Source organism: Ovis canadensis, chromosome 2 (genome assembly GCF_042477335.2).
Source record: "Ovis canadensis isolate MfBH-ARS-UI-01 breed Bighorn chromosome 2, ARS-UI_OviCan_v2, whole genome shotgun sequence".
In the NCBI taxonomy this organism is placed as follows: domain Eukaryota; kingdom Metazoa; phylum Chordata; class Mammalia; order Artiodactyla; family Bovidae; genus Ovis; species Ovis canadensis.
In genome coordinates, this window is record NC_091246.1 from 57704022 (window position 1) to 57724684 (window position 20663).

Here is a 20663-nt window from a genome sequence, read left to right on the forward strand (position 1 = left end):
CTCATCTTGAATGATTATATACGATTTCAAAACATACCCTACTCTGGCGTGAGGAACTATAAAATGAAACTGACACAAAAGTGTGCACTGGAGTATAAATATTTTCAGTCTTCTGGGAGTGGGGTATGAGAGGAGGCTTCTGTTTAGCTCACTGGCCTGCCTGAAGGTATGTATTTATCATATGAAGGCAGGGAATGGTTGTCACTGGCCTCAGAATAACTAGGCAGGCTTCCCAAGGGCTGCTACCAGCAAATCCTGGTCAATGCCATTTACTTACTACTTCGTAAGTACTTATGTGTGGAGAACTTACTACACTCTGATTAAGAAAGCTTTTGAGTTTAGGTATTGATGCTCATACTAACGACAAAGTACACAACTGTAAATGCAAAATTAAATAATTCAAAGCATGCAGTTCCTATTTGTCAATGTTGACATTTCTATGGGTATGCAGATACCCTTCCAAATTACAAAGATTCTTGAAGGGTAAAATAGATATATTTTATTTTCTATCATTTAATGGCTTCAGGGAAAAACTACTTCCTCTTTATTATTACAAAAAAATAAGGAATAAAGCAGCATTCAAAGTGACAGCACAGGTGGTTTCAAGGGAAGATTTCAGTTTCTGCATGCATAACTTCATTAAAAGCTCCAAGAGATGTAACTGCATATGCTCTAAAACATTCAACTACTGTAAAATACAACGAATTCACAGCATCTGTGCTTGAGAACTTCCTTTGCTTTTAATCTGTACAAAATATAAATGGCATGTATAACACAATTATCCACAATACAGTAGCATATTTACATTGTACATGATCCAAAAGTTACCAAGCAATTTCATACTTTACTCATTTCCTGCCACAGTTGCCTGTTTTTCTTGTTTGCTTACTATATAAATTCAAGTATCCTTAGCACACCTCATTACGGTATTACACAAGCACATCCAAATCATTAGGCCCTAGAATACTTTTCCTCTTTCCCTGTAACTTCTCTATAAAGACACAGAGGAGGCAAGTAAGACAGATGCAAAACCCAAGGAGAATAACTTGCTATACTGGAAACCAAGATGTCATTAAACTAAGAAATGAAACAAACAAAAAACAATTCTTTCTGGTGAAGAAAAATGCTCTTAAATGTTTTAATAAAGAGTTTTGTAGGCTGGAACTGTTTCCCAAAATGTGTATTTCCTTATAAATTGATGTTTTCCCCACCACTACCTATCTTACAGCCAAAGCTTAACTCAAGAAAAGCAGTTATTCTTTCACACATGGCAAAGATATACTAAAAAGAGCAACACAAGCCAGATCTTATAATTCAATCTTGGTCTATAAATCTTGATTCTGATAGAGAAAAAGGACCAATTTTTTCAAAAATCTCAAATTCACAACTGAAAGAATCTAAAAATGTAGTTCCCCATTATTCGGTGAAGCCCATTAAATCATCTTGGTAGATCTCAAAGAATCCACTACTAGATTTATTCAAATTGTTTAGAGCCTGATGGTAAGTCATTCCTTCATCTGTAACTTTGAGTCCTACCTTGATGGAGTCTCTGTCTATAGGCAAAACAGCAGCAACAAGGGCAGGTCAAGAGGGGAGAAGAAGGCAAAAAAGAAAAGTACCAGTTAGTTTACATAAAATCATACACTTGTCAAATTTGATCTCTACTAAATAATAAATAACACAGATGTCAATTTTTCTGTAAAGTTAATTAATTAAAATTAATTACTACTTGACCAGATCCACAGAGCACCAAGCTACCTTTGACATAATTTCAGAAACCAAAGCTGGATATTCTTGTTATTTATACTCCTTATCGACTTTTCCACTTAAGTGTTTACAGACATGCCTCAGTTCTGGACCATAGCACTAAGATAACTGTATGACAAACAGTACAGAGTTTCTAACATCAGAGAAGGGAAATTTATGTTTATGTGATAAAAATCATTTACCCAAGATCATAATTCATGGTAATGGCACTGAAACAAGAAGAGATATGGGGTTTTAATAATAACCACACCCTTCTAACCAAGAACCACCCATTGCAGGACTAAGTAAATTCCCACAAAGGAATGCTGGGAGAGACTTTCATTTGCTTTTGTGTCATTAAATAATAAAGGCTACTAATACACCATACAAACATATAGTTAGATCACAATGTGCTGCATTATCATCTATTTCAGTGGAGGGAAGAAACCAAACTAGAAAGAACACAACTTAAAATCATTTACATAAACAACTGTGTTGTTCTTATACACAGAAATGAGTTAATTTCATGCTTCTAAAGAGGCTGGGTGAGAGAGGTAGTTAAACCAACTTCTCAATTACTAAGACTACCTAAATTATTTTCTTACCTGCAAGATTTTCACTGCATTATACAGACTGACCTGATTTAAAAAATAATAATTAGGTCTGTCAAATTATGAAGTGAGCCTTTAATCAGTAAAACCTTCCCCAAAATGGATTTGGTCAAAATTAGCTAATAATGCCAGTCACAATTTCAAACACAGAGCACTGTGGCACTTCATTACGGATTTAGACTTGGGGATGCAGCAAAGGATCAGAGGCAATAACCAGGAAATGTGTCCCCCTATACCTCTGGGGAGCGTATTAACTCTTGCCAGTCAATAGGGGATCATTGTGCAAAACAGACTGCTTCCGATCATTAATTTACCTTCCAGGGGAAATCCTTTGTTTAGTCACAAGTAAAATGAAATCCAGAAACAGGACAAACCAGGACATCCAGACTGACTCTCAGCAGCAGACAGGTGATACCAGACGGACATTCTGAGAAAATCACTCACCTCTTTGGTGATCACTGTCATGGTGCTTCTTCTCATCTTTAATTGGAAGGTGGGACTGGCCTCCCAGGGCACTGGAGAGGGCCAGAAGGCCAGCACTGCTACCGATGGGCGGAATGGCAGGAGGCTGAAGCCCCGAAGGGTGTGGGGTCAGAGGCACTGGCAGACCATGTCCATGTGATAGATGCTGGGCCTGGAGTTGCTGCTGCTGTGAGAAACGAGACAAAGATATTGAACTTGTTCCTTGTATCTGAGTCACCCCTCAACAACAAAAGGGGAGGAAAGTGGTGCAAAGAGACCCTGGAAAGCCCAGCACCCATGAAGGAAAGACTTATCCTTTATAAATACAGAGAAAGGGTCACACATCCTATATGTGTATATATATATAATTTTTTTTTTAAGGGAGGGAGATGAATAATAGAGAAACGCTATCTTTTTTACTTGGATTTGTTGGTTTTGCAATGCACTATAAATAACCTAATTTTTAAATACTGAAATTATCTAGGTTACTTTTAATAGCTGAAATTAGATTTCTTCAACAAAGCGTCTGTTATTCTGGTCTCCAAAAACATAGAGCCTCACTATTATACATCTCTAATCAAAACATATATGTGACTAACTGTTAAAGCAGTTATGCTGAAGGGAAAAAAGCTGAAAATTGAGAAAATTAGTGTTAAACAGTTCTCCCAGAACCGCTGCACAGTGTGCGGCCAGAGTTAATTTGAAAGAGAAAACCTGAATTAACAACCCAGAAAAGGAAACTGGTTGCAGCCACCGTTTTAAGCCCTTTAAGTGTCCTCAGTGGTACTTGAGCAAATTACTAAAGAAAATCTAATGTAGCAAGGCTTGGGTCCTCCTGTAGGCTTGCTCAATAATGCTGAAATAATTGGGCACTCTGCGCACGTTTAGTGATGCTCGAATGAAAAGCTAGAGGCCTGCCCTTGTACTCTTCTCCAGCGGCCGCCTCCGTGTTGTGACAGGTTTATCTGAGTGGGACTGTGATGCACGCACCAGTAACTGTGCTGACGAGTTTAAAGTCATTTTTACCAGCACACACTGACAACACGTGGAGAAAGCCCTCCAGAGGCTGGAAGGGGAGAGGCTGACCTCCGCCGAAGCAAAGCCAGGCTTCGGGAACCTCAGTGGGCAGGCCTCCCTGCCTCTTCCGAGGGGGAGGAGCGGAGTTCTGTTAAGTTAACCATGTCCGTCAACAGGAGTCCCATCAACCAAGACTCAGCTTAACAACGTTCTGTCAGAACACGTGTGTTGAGAAATTCTCAGACTAACTTCTGTAGTGATCACATTTTAATTAATACCTTGAGAATCACTTTTCAGGCCTATCCTATAATACCTAAACAGTCTTCTCTATAACTTTCTTTCCAAGCAGGACTGCACAAAATAGCTTTCTCAAAAATGTGTGGGGTGGCACCTTCTGCTTCCCTTCACTGGCAAGGATGATCTTAAAAGTACTTCAGCAGAGAAAGTATTGTTTCCTCTCCTCAAATCATCAGTACTTTTACTTCCCTCCTCGTCCCCTCTATTATCTCTTCCTGTGTCTGACTATATAAGTACAGTCAAAGTATAGCTCTACTTAGTTCTTCTCTCCTATTAACCTACACCTACTTTCTGGCTATTTGTACTTAAAATACAGTCAATGAAATTAAGCACTAATTTTCAAGGCCAGTTTACATCCATGAAGTAGCAAATTAAAGCAGTGACGCAGACACCCCACCAACCACGGCCCACGCTCAAGTCCTGCCAAGGTGCTACCTAACTGGGCAGTTCAAAATAATGTCTTCGAGTGGACAAAATCATGTTCATAACTTTTTATGTACTGTTACTTAGTTGTGACCAAAAAATTTGAGCACAAAATTTTTTCTAAACATATGGAAAAAAGGACTATGAAGAAACAAGGCCTTTAGGTAAACATATGGTAAATTTATTTCAAAACCTTGCTCTACTGAAATAGCCAGAAAATTGCTCCAATTCACTTTCTTCTCTAAATCTTCTAATACTTCTTGTGTGCACAGGATGGACACATAGCCATTTTCTATCTCAGATGAAGAGTCCAATCAGCAAGTATTTATTAAGAGCCTGCATACTGCCTAGAGAATACCATGGACAAAGGAGCCTGGTGGGCTACAGTCCATGGCCTCACAAAGAGTCGGACACGACTGAGTGACTAACACTTTCACTTTATGTCCTCTTACCACCTTTCCTACGCTATATATAAGCTTTGTGAGAATCTGCATCTGACACACAGCCTAGCTAACTGCAGACACTGAGAGGTTCACACAGTGAGCAATTAAAAATGTTTATGTCATTATAAAAACATTAAAAACAAACAAACAAATCCTAAGCTAAAAGCACTGTCTCAGTTGCCCAAGTGTTTCACTTTTCTTTTTGTCTCAAAGGACCAAAAATAAGTGCTAACAGCTTCATTTTCCCATTCAATCAGAACTTTCCAAAGGCAAAAAATATACCTCTAGTCTGCAGCACATGCGATTCACAGTGGAGGCTCACCTGTGCTCTGTTCTATCTCATAATAGCTCTAACACTGGTCTCTTCTCTTCTCCACTATGCCTGTCTTAGCAGAGGGAGGATCCCTTTTGCCTTTCAAGGCTCAGACTCCTCGCCTGCACCTGCCATCTCTTTTCTTCCCTCTCCCTTCGCTGCTCCATTGATTTTCCAAACCTCTGCTGCTGGTTCTGTCACTGATTCTGTTCTTCTGTTTGTAAGCGTCATCTCTAGCATTTTAACACCTATCTAACACTAAAAGAACTTGAAGTAGCACTTTTTCAGGAGGGGAAAAAAACACTATATTTTAATCACTTTGTGTGTTCTCCACTGCCCCCTAACACAATACCTTTCATATAACTGGCACTGAATAAATGTTTACTAAATTTAAATAACCTTCCTTTACTCTCTTCAGCTAGGTCTGTAAGTATATATCCTTGTCGGTGCAGAGCCAAACATCTTTAAAAACTAGTGTCAACACCCCCTCCTGTACACACACACACTCCCCTTACTGCTTCAGTTCAGTTCAGTCGCTCAGTCGTGTCCGACTCTGAGACCCCATGAACTGCGGCACGCCAGGCCTCCCTGTCCATCACCAACTCCTGCAGTTCACTCAAACCCACATCCATCGAGTCGGTGATGCCATCCAGCCATCTCATCCTCTGTTGTCCCCTTCTCTTCCTGCCCCCAATCCCTCTCAGCATCAGAGTCTTTTCCAATGAGTTAATTCTTCACATGAGGTGGCCAAAGTACTGGAGTTTCAGCTGTAGCATCATTCCTTCCAAAGAACACCCCGGGCTGATCTCCTTTAGAATGGACTGGTTGGATCTCCTTGCAGTCCAAGCGACTCTCAAGAGTCTTCTCCAACACCACAGTTCAAAAGCATCAATTCTGTGGCGCTCAGCTTTCTTCACAGTCCAACTCTCACATCCACACATGACCACTGGATAAACCATAGCCTTGACTAGACGGACCCTTGTTAATTCCCCATAATCTGGATTTCAGGCCCATCAATCTGAAAAACTGATGACCATTCAGATAGCAATTTTTCAAGGTTTCACAGTCACTTTTCCTCTGACATATCTACAGCCAGAGTAGTATATCCTCCTTATGAGACTCTCCCCTACCTGCTTTGGAAACCCAAAAGTGATCACTACAGTCTCTCTTTGTTACCCCCTCTGAATGCTGCTACATTTCCTTCTGTTCACTAGAGTCCTTAGCCTTCTGCTGCATTCCTATGCTCCAATACCCCTGGTATAACTCCTTGCCATACAATTCTACTTGGCAGTCCAGCATTACCTGAAAATGTTTAACAAAACCCATCCCCTAAGTAACTTTCACTGCCTCAAGTTACCAGTCACCACTCATTTGTTTTCCTTTTGTGTTTCTATACCCATCATCCTGGAATCCTGTCAATTATCAGTCCCACCGTATCAGTTAGACCCTCAGCACCCCATACTTTGATTAGTACAAATCTCCACTAGCTCATTTCGACTGCAGTAAACCCACAATGCGTCATCACTGCCAATACTTTTTTCTCAACCCATGGCCACTCCTGTCTCTTAGAACCACCTCTTCATTACTTATCGAAGTTGCACTCAGCTATCCTGCTCAGCTCATGTTTCACCGGTTCTGCAAAGGCCTCTCCAAACACGCCTTGTGTCTCCTATCTCATAGGACTGACTCCCTCCATCATTCACTGGCACAGGCTGCCTCATAAAGGTACTGTTACTCATCTGTTTATGGAGAAGACGACCTTGACTTGCCAACAAGATTGTGACCTCCTGGGGAGAAGACAGCAGCCTCAGGACTCTCTGTACCCTGGAACCTGGCTCACCACTATTTAGTCATATGATCGCATATTTAAAGTTTTGGGTAAATTAATTTTCAACTAAAGATAGAGTTCCTATATATCCTCTATGTAAGATGAAAACGTCTTACATACCTGTAGACTTTGTCAAAACTAAATATTAAAAAAAATTACATACCCAGAGAACTTATCAAAACTAAAAAATTAACATTGTACATTACTATTAATCTAACACAGAATTCATTCTGATTTCTCTAGCTTTCCGTTAATGTCATTTTTCTGCTCCAGAATGCCACACTGCACTGAGGTTTTAATTTTTCACTTTTTTTTAACAGAATTATAAAGTCCTTTCAAAGATTTTATGAATGACAACATCCAAATTATAACTGTAATGTTGAATAGACTATGCCTTGAATTTAAGGGAGAAAAAAATGAGAGGGGGCTACCCATAAACCCATTTTATAAGTCATCCATAATACACACAAAATTTTAAACAAAAAAGCACACTCAGGGCATCCTATAGAAAGGAGCTATTTTTACCAAGTGTGTAAAATATAAAACTATAAAATAAAAATGAGGTTAAGTTACCAAAAGATGGATGATAAAAAATTTAACAGATAAACTGAAATACTTTAGTAGGTTTTTAAATGTTTACATCAATAAAAGAAATCACTTTCTATATTCAGTGGTCATTTTTAAGTTGCTTTGTAAGTCTCTCCCTAGAAACTAGCCTAGCAGCAGAGTGACAGGTATAATTGATAATGATTCCTGGTTAGTCAATAAAACCAATGTATTAGTGACCATTTTTAAATAAAAACACCACTCTAATCACAAAGCAACAGGGTAAAAAAAAAATTTATAAGTTAAAAGTAAAAAACAAACAAACAAAAAAGAGCAGGGAATACATTATAGTACCACTTGAACATTAAAATAAAATATAATCTATGTAACCATAACTGAAAAACACTGAGAAAGATATACATATTGGAAAAATTCCTCTGGCTGTGCCTTCTTGGCCGTCACTATCTTGGGTACCTTATTTAAAAAAGAAAACACTCTCTTATCTCAAACCACAACACAAAATAAAAATCTTTTTCTTTTTTTCTTTTCCCTTGATAGGCCATTCAAGAGAATAAACACTAAAATGGAGTGAACTTTAAGCTTAAGCAAATAAGTACTCCATTAGGATAATTAATTGTGAAAAAGAGCCAGTAATTATTTCTGAAAATATATAGCAATGAGGTAGTAGATACAGCCTCAATTCTGTTAACAGCTTTTACTGAAGTTTCTGAAACAAAGGAGTATCTCCTCACAGTTTCAAGTTTGGAATGAAGGCAAAAAAAGAACTACTAACGGATCAAGTTCAGAGGAAATGTCTTTCCGCCAGCAAAAAAAGAAATTCTTTTTAATCAAATGTCCCCAACTCCTTGACCAATGAACAAGAGCAGTGTGGGTGTAGAGGCTCAGTCTACACAAATCCCTGGCAACTCTGAACAACTCCAACTGGAAACCAAGCAGAGCTTTTCTTGTCCAGAACCTTTCTCTCTACAATTCTATCAACAGGAAAATCCTGCAAAGATTAAAACAAAACAAAACAAAAAAACTTTCTTAGAAGTAATGATACCCTAATAGCAATAACCACACTTGGTGCCATATGGCTTCTTTAAATAAACAAACAAATAAATAACAAGGTGAGCCTGTTCCATCTCTTGCCAGAAAGTAAGATTAACAGGTATGACAAATAGGACAATGGGTCAACCTAAAGGGGTGCTCACTGGCAAAACTAGAGACAATTCAAGCATCATAAAGAATAAAAACTGTAACAGATTACAACATAATTTTTAAAGCAGTTGCCACGATTAGACTCCATGGTACCCCCAAGAACACAGGCATAATGATGGGTCATGCCATGAGTCCCAGAATCAGAGAAGAGTTCTCAGGACCACAACTACGCTTCCAACCAGTTGGCCAAGTTGGGTATACTGAACACGTGTGCCCTGACCCAACCAGATGACCTTATTCTATGAGGAAAGTAAGAAAGGGACCAGACACAAGAGCTGGGCAAGAGAAGGCAACAAACTCGGAAATAAAGCACCAAGCACAGAAAACGCCTGAGACTGGGCTGGTATCTATACTCCCTGGGTTGTGAAGATACCCTTTAGTAGGAACTCTGTCTGTGGGGGCTGAGATGAGTCTGAGAAAGGAAATCCTGGATGATACGTGGGGAGGCACCATAATGAAGGGACATCAGAGCCACTCAGCTAGAATCGTTATCATCTCTGTGAGCAAGAGCAGGTCACTTCATGTCCTCAAGTTTCTTCATGTAAAATGTGGAAACAGGTATAAAACCTACCTCTCCAAGGATGCTGGGAAAATTTTATGAGATTGAGCATATAAAACCCATAGCATGATGCCCAATAAATGATTGTTTCTATCATTGGAAAAAAGTATTCAGAAGTCTATATTTACACACATACTCACTCACTGAGAAGGAGCAAGGGGAAAGGCAGGAAAGAATATTATTTTAAAAGGAAAAGAATTTAAAATTTACCACCTCATTACTCCAAATCTATTCACAGCATCAAGAAACACTAAAACCACTGAGTGAAATGCTGCTGGGGAACAGGTTATTCAGTGTCAAAGGCTATCCACACAGATGATTAGCTTCACCAATAACGTGATACAACTGGGAAATACACAACATCAGTCAGGGAATGTTTTTACTAATACTTAATCTGAATCTACGTGGCTCAGATGGTAAAGAATCTGCCTGCAATGCAGGCGATTCTGGTTCGATTCCTGGGTCGGGAAGATCCCCTGGAGAAGGAAGTGTCAACCCACTCCAGTACTCTTGCCTAGATAATCCCATGGACAGAGCAGTCTGGCAGGCAGCAGTCCATGGGATGGCAAAGAGGTGGACACAACAGAGCAAGTAACACTTTCACTTTCAAACATGAGAAAACCACCACGCAAGTCCAGATTGTAGGGCATTCCAATAGACTGGCCTGGAATTTTCAAAATGACAAAGTCATAAAGTGAAATGTTTGGGAACTGCTTCTCAGCAGCGTGAGAGAAGACTGAAGAGACAGCACAACAGAAGCGCCCCTGTACGTGCGGAACAGATTGAGGGACAACTGCTGTGAAGAAAGATGTGGTATCAAGGACATTTTCTGGACAAATGTGAATATGAACTATACACTACACAGATGGATGTCTTTAGGGTATCGTGCTCACACTGGAAAACTATAGGAGATGCACACTGATGTGTTAAGGGGTGAATATTATCAAGTCTTCCTCTTTCAAAGAATTCAGCACACACCAAGTGTAAGTCTTCTGTCTGCATGTATACATGTACAAAGCAAAAGTGACAAAATGTTCATTGGTGAATCTAGGTCTAGGTGATGAGCTGTTGCTGTTGTTTAGTTGCTAAGTTGTATCTGACTCTTTTGCAACCCCATGAACTGTAGCTTCTCTATCCATGGGATTTCCCAGGCAAGAATACTAGAGTGGGTTGCCGCTTCCTTCTCCAGGGGATCTTCCTGATCCAGGGATCAAACCCACATCTCCTGCACTACAGGCGAATTCTTTATCACTGAGTCACCTGGGAAGCCCAGGTGATGAGTACACTTTGTTCGTTTTACTGTTCTTTCAACTCTCCTGCAGTTGTAGAGGTGGGGAAAATAGGATGCACCCTTCTAGCCAGAAAACTGGGAGTTCCTGCTCTGAACAAATATCTCTAGCAAAAGCTAAAAGTTAAGTGAATACACAGAAGAAAGAATATAAAAAAGAGCAAAGGAAGGAAATTTACAATCTAAGCTTATTCTTTCCTGATGATTTAAAACATGAGATTTACTGCAGGGGAAAGATGGGCATTTACAGTAACCTAAGAAAGATCATCACTGCAAGGGTAAGTTTCTCACACTAAAACCACAGATCTCTCTTGTCCTCAAAATCTCTGGAGTGACCTTTAAGGGAAAAACAGGTAACAAGTAAAGAGGAAAATTCTGAGTCCTGTTCCAAGGATTCTACTGTTTTAACTTGCGGTTTAACTCAACAAAGTAATAACAGCAAGAAAAGGAAAGGAAAAAAACTTGAATCGTTATAATATTAACTTCCCCATCAGAAATCCTATTAGAATTTTTTTTTTCTGAATTGATCCACTGTTTACTAAGAAAAGTATTTCTAAGCAAATCAATAATTGAATAAAATTTCCTGGAGGTTTTTGTTTATAAACTACTTAAAGAATTTTTTGAAGAGATTTTACATATGCACAATGGAATATTACTCAACTATTAAAAAGAATGCATTTGAATCAGTGCCAATGAGGTAGATGAAACTGGAGCCTATTATACAGAGCAAAGTCAGTCAGAAAGAAAAACACCAATACGTCTGAGCCACCAGGGAAGCCCCCAATACAGTATATTAACGCACATATATGGAATTTAAAAAGATGATAACAATGACCCTATATGTGAGACAGCAAAAGAGACACAGATGTAAAGAACAGACTTTTGGACTGTGTGGGAGAAGGTGAGTGGGATGCTTTGAGAGAACAGCACTGAAACATGTATATTACCATATGTGAAACAGATCGCCAGTCCAGATTTGATGCATGAGACAGGGCGCTCAGGACTGGTGCACTGGGATGACCTGAGGGATGGGATGGGGAGGGACGTGGGAGGGGGGTGCAAGATGGGGCACACATATACACCCATGGTTGATTCACGTCAATGTATGGCAAAAACCACTACAATACTATAAAGTAATTAGCCTCCAATTAAAATAAGTTTTTTAAAAAAGAATTTTTTGAAGACATTTTATTTTTTATTTTTTTTTTTAGTTTTTTATTTTTTAAATTTTAAAATCTTTAATTCTTACATGCGTTCCCAAACATGAACCCCCCTCCCACCTCCCCATAACATCTCTCTGGGTCATCCCCATGCACCAGCCCCAAGCATGCTGTATCCTGCATCAGACATAGACTGGCGATTTAATTCTTACATGATAGTATACATGTTAGAATGCCATTCTCCCAAATCATCCCACCCTCTCCCTCTCCCTCTGAGTCCAAAAGTCCGTTATACACATCTGTGTCTTTTTTCCTGTCTTGCATACAGGGTCATCATTGCCATCTTCCTAAATTCCATATATATGTGTTAGTATACTGTATTGGTGTTTTTCTTTCTGGCTTACTTCACTCTGTATAACCGGCTCCAGTTTCATCCATCTCATCAGAACTGATTCAAATGAATTCTTTTTTACGGCTGAGTAATACTCCATTGTGTATATGTACCACAGCTTTCTTATCCATTCATCTGCTGATGGACATCTAGGTTGTTTCCATGTCCTGGCTATTATAAACAGTGCTGCGATGAACATTGGGGTACATGTGTCACTTTCAATTCTGGTTTCCTCGGTGTGTATGCCCAGCAGTGGGATTGCTGGGTCATAAGGTAGTTCTATTTGCAATTTTTTAAGGAATCTCCACACTGTTCTCCATAGTGGCTGTACTAGTTTGCATTCCCACCAACAGTGTAGGAGGGTTCCCTTTTCTCCACACCCTCTCCAGCATTTATTGCTTGCAGTGAAGACATTTTAATACATTATCTTACTTAAACCAATGCTTCCATTTTGTGCTGTAGTCATTAAAGTTATCAAGCTAAGGGATCCTGCTCAGAAAAGTTTTCTTTAGTTATTTTACAGTATTTTTTAAAAGTAGAGTTGTATCTGAAAAGCCTGTCTACTTTAGATTTTTCAGTAACCCTGCAGTTGACCTTAGAACTTCAGATGACAGATTAGTTGCTTTCCAACATTTCTGACCACAACTAGTGTATGAGCATTTTGTACATCTGCACAGAACACACAAGAAAATGAAACAACAGCCTAACAAATACCAAATACTATGTGTGGCACACTTCTGTATTTTCTATTCTCTTTTTCTAAATAAAAAACATTCACTACTGATTTCACTACTTAGTCAATCTAGGAACTGCAATTTGAACAACACTGAACCAGACTGTGATACTGAGATTTACCATAAGAAACAAATATTTGGTCATAGTTACACTTCCAGACACAGAGGTCCAAAAATCCTTGGGATTTCGGAAGCAAAGAGAGCAATAAAAGGTGCTTTTTGTTAGGTTAATCAGGTGACTTTTGGAGGGCTCTTAAGGGTGGGAGCTGGTTGCTAAGCGAACCTGCCACTTAACTGGAAGGTTGGACCTTTCAGTCTCAGCCACCAGACCTTCAGGAAGAGAGGGGAGAGTGGCCGGAACTGAAGTTAGGCATCAGTGCATTGCCACTGATTTGGGCAACTATGCATAAGTAATGAAACCTCCAGAACAACCCAAAGGACAAGGTTTAGGAAGCCACCAGTCTGGTGGAACACTGGGAGATGTGGGCAAGAGTAGAGCACTTGGAAAGTGCGTGGAAGCTCTGCGCCCCTCCCCCATGCCTTGCTCTGTGCATCTCTTCCATGTGACTGTTCCTGAATTACATCCTTTTATTAAAAAATTGGTGATTTGGTATGTTAGGGCTTGCCAGGGGGGCACAATGGTAAAGAATCTGCCTGCCAATGCAGGAGATCCAAAAGATACAGGTTTAATCCCTGGGCTGGGAAGATCCCCTGGAGAAGGAAATGACAACTGATTCCAGTATTCTTACCTAGAAAATTCCATGGATAGAGGACCCTGGAGGGCTATACTCCGGGGGTCACGAAGAGTCGGACATAACTGAGCAACTGAGTACACACACAATTTGGTATGTTAAATGTTTCTCTGAGTCCTGTGAGCTGCTGTGGCTAATTAATTAAACTCAATGAGGAGATTATTAAAAACACAGAATAATCTGGATTTAGGGCTGGTGTCTAAGGTGTAGGGAGTAGGGGCCTTCTTGTGGGGCTGGCCCTTAGCCTGTGGGATGTGATGTTATCTCCAGATGAACTGTACCACACACCCAGCTGGTGAATTGCTTGGCCATCTGACAAACTAAACCACGCTGAAATTGGGTGCAGAATTTTACAGGCTGATACCTGCACATGTGGGCCTAATTGTAAAGTAGAGAACAAAAGTCCTCACCATCCAGCCCAGTGAAGTGCCTGCTGCCCCAACAGGGCCTTCCATCACTAGGGAATTCTTAACATAATTTCTAAGTAATGGTTCATTCGTAAGAATTAGAAACAGCCCCTTTGAGGAAGTGACCTTTGAACTAAGACTTGAAGGATGAGAACGAGAGCATCTTGCAGAGAGCTGCCAGAAGAGAATCTGAGATGAGAGGAAACGGCTGCAAAGGTCCAGAACTGGAAAGGAGCCTGTGGTGACAAAGGAAGAAAAGGAAGTCTGGTGGGAACCCACTGAAAGGAGGAAGTGGGGTTGGATACAACATTATGGGAATCAGATAACAGACAGAAAGGGCTTCTTCACACTTTCACTTAAGAATAATGAGAGCTTTAAGCAGTAATGAGTTTGTTTAGTTAAGTTTGAACTTTTAGCTTGTCCATAACTGGTATAAGGTGGATAACTGTATGTGTTAACCTCCTCAACCTAGATAATTCTATGTGTTAGCCTCCTCTCACTTTCTGGCTTATATTTTCATTTTATTTAAGACATCTTCTGATGAATAGATGCTTTAACTGAGTAATATCTTTTCCTTATGGTTTGAGCTTTCTGTGACCCATTAAGAAATCCTTCTCTAACCCAAGATAAAAAGTCTTCTTGGGTGTTTTAAAGTTCTTTCTTTTTACATTTTTCAGGTTGAGTTCTGCATATAATGAGACAAGCGGATCCAATTCCATTTTTTTCCACAAAAATAACCAATTAACCCCCCAATGTCCATCTTTTTCCCTACTGATCTGCCTGCCTGTCTGGCATATATAATTGGAACAATTTCTGAGTACTTTACTCCGTTTCATTGGTTTATATTAAGACATAAAAAACCTTCTGTTTCTGTGTTTTGACTATGCCAAAGCCTTTGACTGCAGGGATCACAACAAACTGTGGAAAATTCTGAAAGCGATGGGAATACCAAACAACCGACCTGCCTCTTGAGAAATCTGTATGCAGGTCAGGAAGCAACAGTTAGAACTGGACATGGAACAACAGACTGGTTCCAAATAGGAAAAAGGATTATGTCAAGGCTATATATTGTCATCCAGTATTATTTAACTTATATGTAGAGTACATCATGAGAAACACTGGGCTGGAGGAAGGACAAGCTGGAATCAAGATTGCTGGGAGAAATATCAATAACCTCAGATATGCAGATGACACCACCCTTATGGCACAAAGTGAAGAACTTAAAAGTCTCGTGATGAAAGTGAAAGTGGAGAGTGAAAAAGTTGGCTTAAAGCTCAACATTCAGAAAACTAAGATCATGGCATCTGGTCCCATCACTTCATGGCAAATAGATGGGGAAACAATGGAAACAGTGACAGACTTTATTTTCTTGGGCTCCAGAACCACTGCAGATGGTGACTGCAGCCATGAAATGAAAAGATACTTCTTCCTTGGAAGGAAACTTATGACCAATCTAGACAGCATATTAAAAAGCAGAGACATTACTTTGCCAACAAAGGTCCATCTAGTCAAGGCTATGGTTTTTCTAGCAGTCATGTATGGATGTGAGAATTGGACTATAAAGAAAGCTGAGCGCTGAAGAATTGATGCTTTTGAAAGTGGTGTTGGAGAAGCCTTTTGAGAGTCCCTTGGACTGCAAGGAGATCCGATCAATCCTGAGTGTTCATTAGTGATGTTGAAGCTGAAACTCCAATACTTTGGCCACCTAATGTGAAGAACTGACTCACTGGAAAAGACCCTGATGCTGGGAAAGATTGAAGGCGGAGGAGAAGGGGATGACAGAGGATGAGATGGTTGGATGGCATCACGGACTCAATGGATACGAGTCTGGGTGGGCTCTATGAGTTGGTAATGGACAGGGAAGCCTGGGGTGCTGCAGTCCAGGGGGTTGCAAAGAGTCAGACACGACTGAGTGACGGAAGTGAACTGAATAAGCATTCTGAGCTACAGTATTATATAACCTAAACATTCATAATGCTATGTGGAGACTAGGTCTGACAGTGGCCAGGATGAAAGGAGAGATCAGCAAGAATGTAATAAAGGGATTCAAACCAAAAAATGATGACTTGGATTAGAGTTGTAGCAGTAGAAGTGGCAAAGAGAAGAAGGACTTAAGAAAGATCTCTTCTGGAGATGGCACTAAAAGACATGGTTACAGCAGGAGAGGGCCTCCCTGGTGGCTCAACTGGTAAAGAACCGACCTGGCCATGCAGGACATGCCAAGAAATGCCAGGTTTGATCCCTGAGTCAGGAAGACTCCCTGGAGAAGATAATGGCAACCCACTCCAGTATTTTTGCCTAGAAATTCCTTGGACAGAATTCCTTGGACAGAGTAGCCTGGCAGACTACAGTCCATGGGGTTGCAAAGAGTCAGACATGACTATCAAGCACGCACATACACAAGGAAAGAGAAGGGGAGGAGAAATTCAAGATACCTTGCAAAGATATGTGGAGAGTGCTCAGTTGTATACGACTCTTTGCAACCCCATGGACCCACCAGGCCCTGCTGTCCAGGAAGCTTTCAGGCAAAAATATTAGAGTTGGTTGCCATTTCCTACTCCAGGGAACCTTCCTGACCCAGGTATCAAACTAGCGTCTTTTGTGTCTCCTGCACTGGCAGGCAGATTCTTTACCACTGTGCCACCTGGGCTTCCAAAGCAAAGATGGGCCCCAAGCAACTGGGTAGATGGTTGTACTATTTATTCACATAGATCAGAAGAGAGGAGAAATCAACCTATAAGTACAATCTTTCTAATTTTTAATTAATATCTTTATAGAGTAGTTTTTGGTTCACAGTTATAGCTTTTTTAAGATTAGAATTATGTATGATGTGAACAAGCAGAATGGAAAGAAACTTAAAGTCACATATAATCGTACCACCCAAAGGAAACTATAAAGTTAATGAGTCCACCTAGCATTTTTTTAATGAATATATAAGATTTTAAACAAAAATAGTATCATGCTATCTGTAGTTTAAAATGATTATTTTCCTACTCAGTGTATCAGAGAACATTTTCCCAGACCCCTAAATAATGCTTTGACTACATCACTTGTAATGGCTGTATAGTACATGCCATTGTATAGATATTAGAGTTCATTTAAGTGGTCCCCCAAATGGTTAAAGGTGAGGCTGCCAATTCTGTGTGATATGTATGGTTCAACAGTATATCAGTTAAAACAGTTCCTCTGCAAACTATAGACCACCCAGATAAAAGTGGCCTAATAATAGGGTTTTTATTTCTCACATAACAAGTTTAGGGTTGGCTGAATGATAGCAGTATCAACGCTCTGGGTCAACATCTCTGGTTTTCCTGATCCCTCTCACATGCCATTTTCCCCAAAAAGGCTGCTGCAACACTGAACATTAACTTGCCCTTACACAACCAAGGTAAAACAGAGAAAAGGGGCAATTTTCTCTTTATGGGTCTTTGTTGAAGAGCGGGCCGGGGGGAAAGGCATCTCGTTACATCTCATTGCCTTGGACAGGGTTAATGCCCCACAGCTCATCTGTAAGGAAGGCTGAATGGAGCACCTGATGTTTTAGCTTCCAAGAGTAGGACACAGGTTCAGCCTGCAGAAACAACCACAAAAGTTGCCTTGACATTATCTTTGCTTGTAGACCATTTGAGGATACAAGTTGAAAGAAACCTTAAAACAACGTTTGAGTTTTCAACCCAGGTAGAGAGCAGCTTGAATTGTACTCCTGCCCTCAATAGTTTCTTTTCTCAGGTATTAACTGTGTCCATAAATTGCTTTGGGTCAACCTAGAGAAACATCTGGGGAAATAAAAAAATATACACACAACTGCCACTTTGCTAAGGGATCACAATGGCCCTGGCCCTGTCAGTCACAGAAGACAACCTGGGCACTGAGATAAACTCTCCCCCTTTACTTGAATCTGTCAAGGGAAAAAAATGCATGAGACTCATAGAACAGAATAGCCACGGAGCTGCCTTAAAAAGGATTCAAAAACGTGCCATTAAGTTTTACTTAAAAGCTTTAGGGGATAGGGTTAGCTCTAGGCCTTGCTTATTAGATCAACATCATCATTTAAGTTTGCAATATTACTAGATCTAGCGAAGCAGTTTTTCCCAAGTAGGATGGATAAAATTTTTCTCAAGATGGAGAAATGAGAGAAAAAGTACATGGTTTCTCATAAAGGAATGAGATAATTTCAAACATAGGAGTCCCCCAACTCTCCTGGCAAACTCTATACATTCTAAGTTACTTATATCCTCCTTACTGGCTTCCCAGGTAGCTCAAATGGTAAAGAAATCTGCCTGCAAAGTGGGAGACCTGGGTTCAATCCCTGGGTCAGGAAGACCCACTGAAGAAGGGCATGGAAACCCACTCTGGTATTCTTGCCTGGAGAATCCATGGACAGAGGAGTCTCGTGGGCTACAGTCCATGGGGTCACAAAGAGTCGGACTGAGGGACCAACACACACACACTACTGGTCCAGCACTCTGCTGTGGTCCTCCAGAAGTTATCCCCCTCCCTCACCCACTACTTCCTCTGATGAGCTTACTTGAAGGCTTTTGCTTTCAATGGTTAACTGCTATCCTAATTGGTAACCCCATGTGCTTGATTTATAACTTTGCATAAACATGACTTATCCCTCTGTGGGTCTACCCATCCCATGAAATCACCAGCACAGGGACCAAGAGGCAGGGACCAGCTCTTAGTCATCATTGGGCCTCAGAACTTTAAAAGATGCATGTATGAACAGGAGACTAATAAAGTATTCTCAAAGATTTACATGCCTGCATTTTCTTTTGATACAGTTACGTGAAGGTAGCTGCTGGCTCCAGTTAATCCCTCCTAATAAAAAAAAAAAAAATCCCAAGCAGTCATTATCATGAGTCATTATCATTATTCAAGATTAAGTGGTTACTGTGGTTAACTTATTTTCCACAATACCTATGACAATATCAACACAATGCAGTTTTTTTTGTTTTTTTTTTTTTACCCACCAATAGTTCAAGAAACTCCCTCATCCCCTGGGCACTATTTAGAAACAAATTCAGTGTAACTTCTGATTTACAAGTTTCTGAACAATTACGCAGCAATGTCTCCTTATGATGCTCTAGACAACTGCCTTATGTCTACACTCTTACCAAAAAAGTACAGTACTGTATCATGCTCTTGCGCAGTTTTTGATTCTTGCTAAAACATAGGCTCAAACAAAGTCATTGAAGACTTTTTGTGAACCTAAGACAAAAATTTCTTCTCTGGACAATGTACATCTTTCACAACCCCCAACACACAATTCTGCCACTGCTTCAGGAAGCTAATGGACAGCTTGATAGCCAAGCATGAAATCCAAGATCCAAAGACCTAGGTTAAAAATACTTGTCTTGGTAGTGGTGTTTATGACAACTTTTAGTTCTTATATGTGACATTAAGTTACAACACCCCATGTTGTAGATGTTGTAGATAAGTTGACCATCTGATGTGAAGAGCTGACTCATTTGAAAAGACCCCGATGCTGGGAAAGATTGAGGGTGGGAGGAGAAGGGGACTACAGAGGATGACATGGTTGGATGGCATCACTGACTCAATGGACATGAGTGTGTGTAAACTCCAAGAGTTGGTGATGGACAGGGAGGCCTGGCGTGCTGCAGTTCATGGGGTCGCAAAGAGTCAGACACGACTGAGCGACTGAACTGAAACTGAAGTTACAACAGACATGAAGAAACATAGTATGAGTCAGGAGTATTCAACCAATATGTGGGACTATAGACACTTCAACGTAGCCTAACCGATTAGTGTGGGTATCAGGCACACCAGATTTCACTTCCCTCACTGAAGTCTGGACACTAAACACTGGACAATACTATACTGGATCTCAAGATAAAGAGCCTATTGATCCCAGAGTCAAACAACAGAGTCAATGGAACGAATAAGGGACAAGTGTAACAAAATGGTTAAATGGGTGCGTTCTGAAATCAGTCTAAGTTTGGTCCCCAGTTCTGCCACTTCCTCCCTGTGCAGCCTTCAGAAAACTTGTCCCTTCAGAGCTTCAGTTTCACTATTTGTAAAGCTAGGGCAATAATATTCCCTTCCACCTGGAGTGGCTATGAAGCTTAAACAAAATCATGTCTGCAAATGCTAAGCACAGTACTGACACAAAGCAAATACTCCATAAATGCCTATTTATAATTATCCTTTGAGGGAGAAGAATATAAGGATAGACATGCTAATCTAGAGAAATAGCTGACACAAAAGTCCCTCAAGTTCTAAAATAAAAATGTCACAGTCATCAAAACAAATAGGCTTACAAACTGTACAATGTTTGAAAACTGGACAGTACTTTTGTGGCTATTATCTCCAGCCCTGAATTCTATAGTTTTCATTTATAGGATGAAAATACTCTTAAATGAAATTCCTAAGATTCCCTACAAGTGACACACACGATTATATATTTCTAATGAGTCCATACTCCCTTCTTCTCAATCTTGGCTT

At 40.2% G+C, this 20663-nt stretch overlaps 1 protein-coding gene across 11 annotated transcripts in view; it reads right to left on the reverse strand.

Annotated features, from left to right (window-relative positions):
* Window positions 1-20663, reverse strand: part of TLE4 (TLE family member 4, transcriptional corepressor) — a 159950-nt gene that overhangs the window by 73081 nt on the left and 66206 nt on the right. For 6 of the 11 annotated variants that reach the window (XM_069576287.1, XM_069576290.1, XM_069576283.1 and 3 more), the window contains 2 exons: window positions 2802-3006; window positions 1537-1553 (listed from right to left, as the gene is read on the reverse strand). In XM_069576287.1, the coding sequence (XP_069432388.1) occupies window positions 1537-1553; window positions 2802-3006 (222 nt within the window). The remainder of the gene's footprint in view (window positions 1-1536; window positions 1554-2801; window positions 3007-20663) is intronic. The other 5 variants (XM_069576288.1, XM_069576284.1, XM_069576289.1 and 2 more) reach the window with 1 other exon arrangement.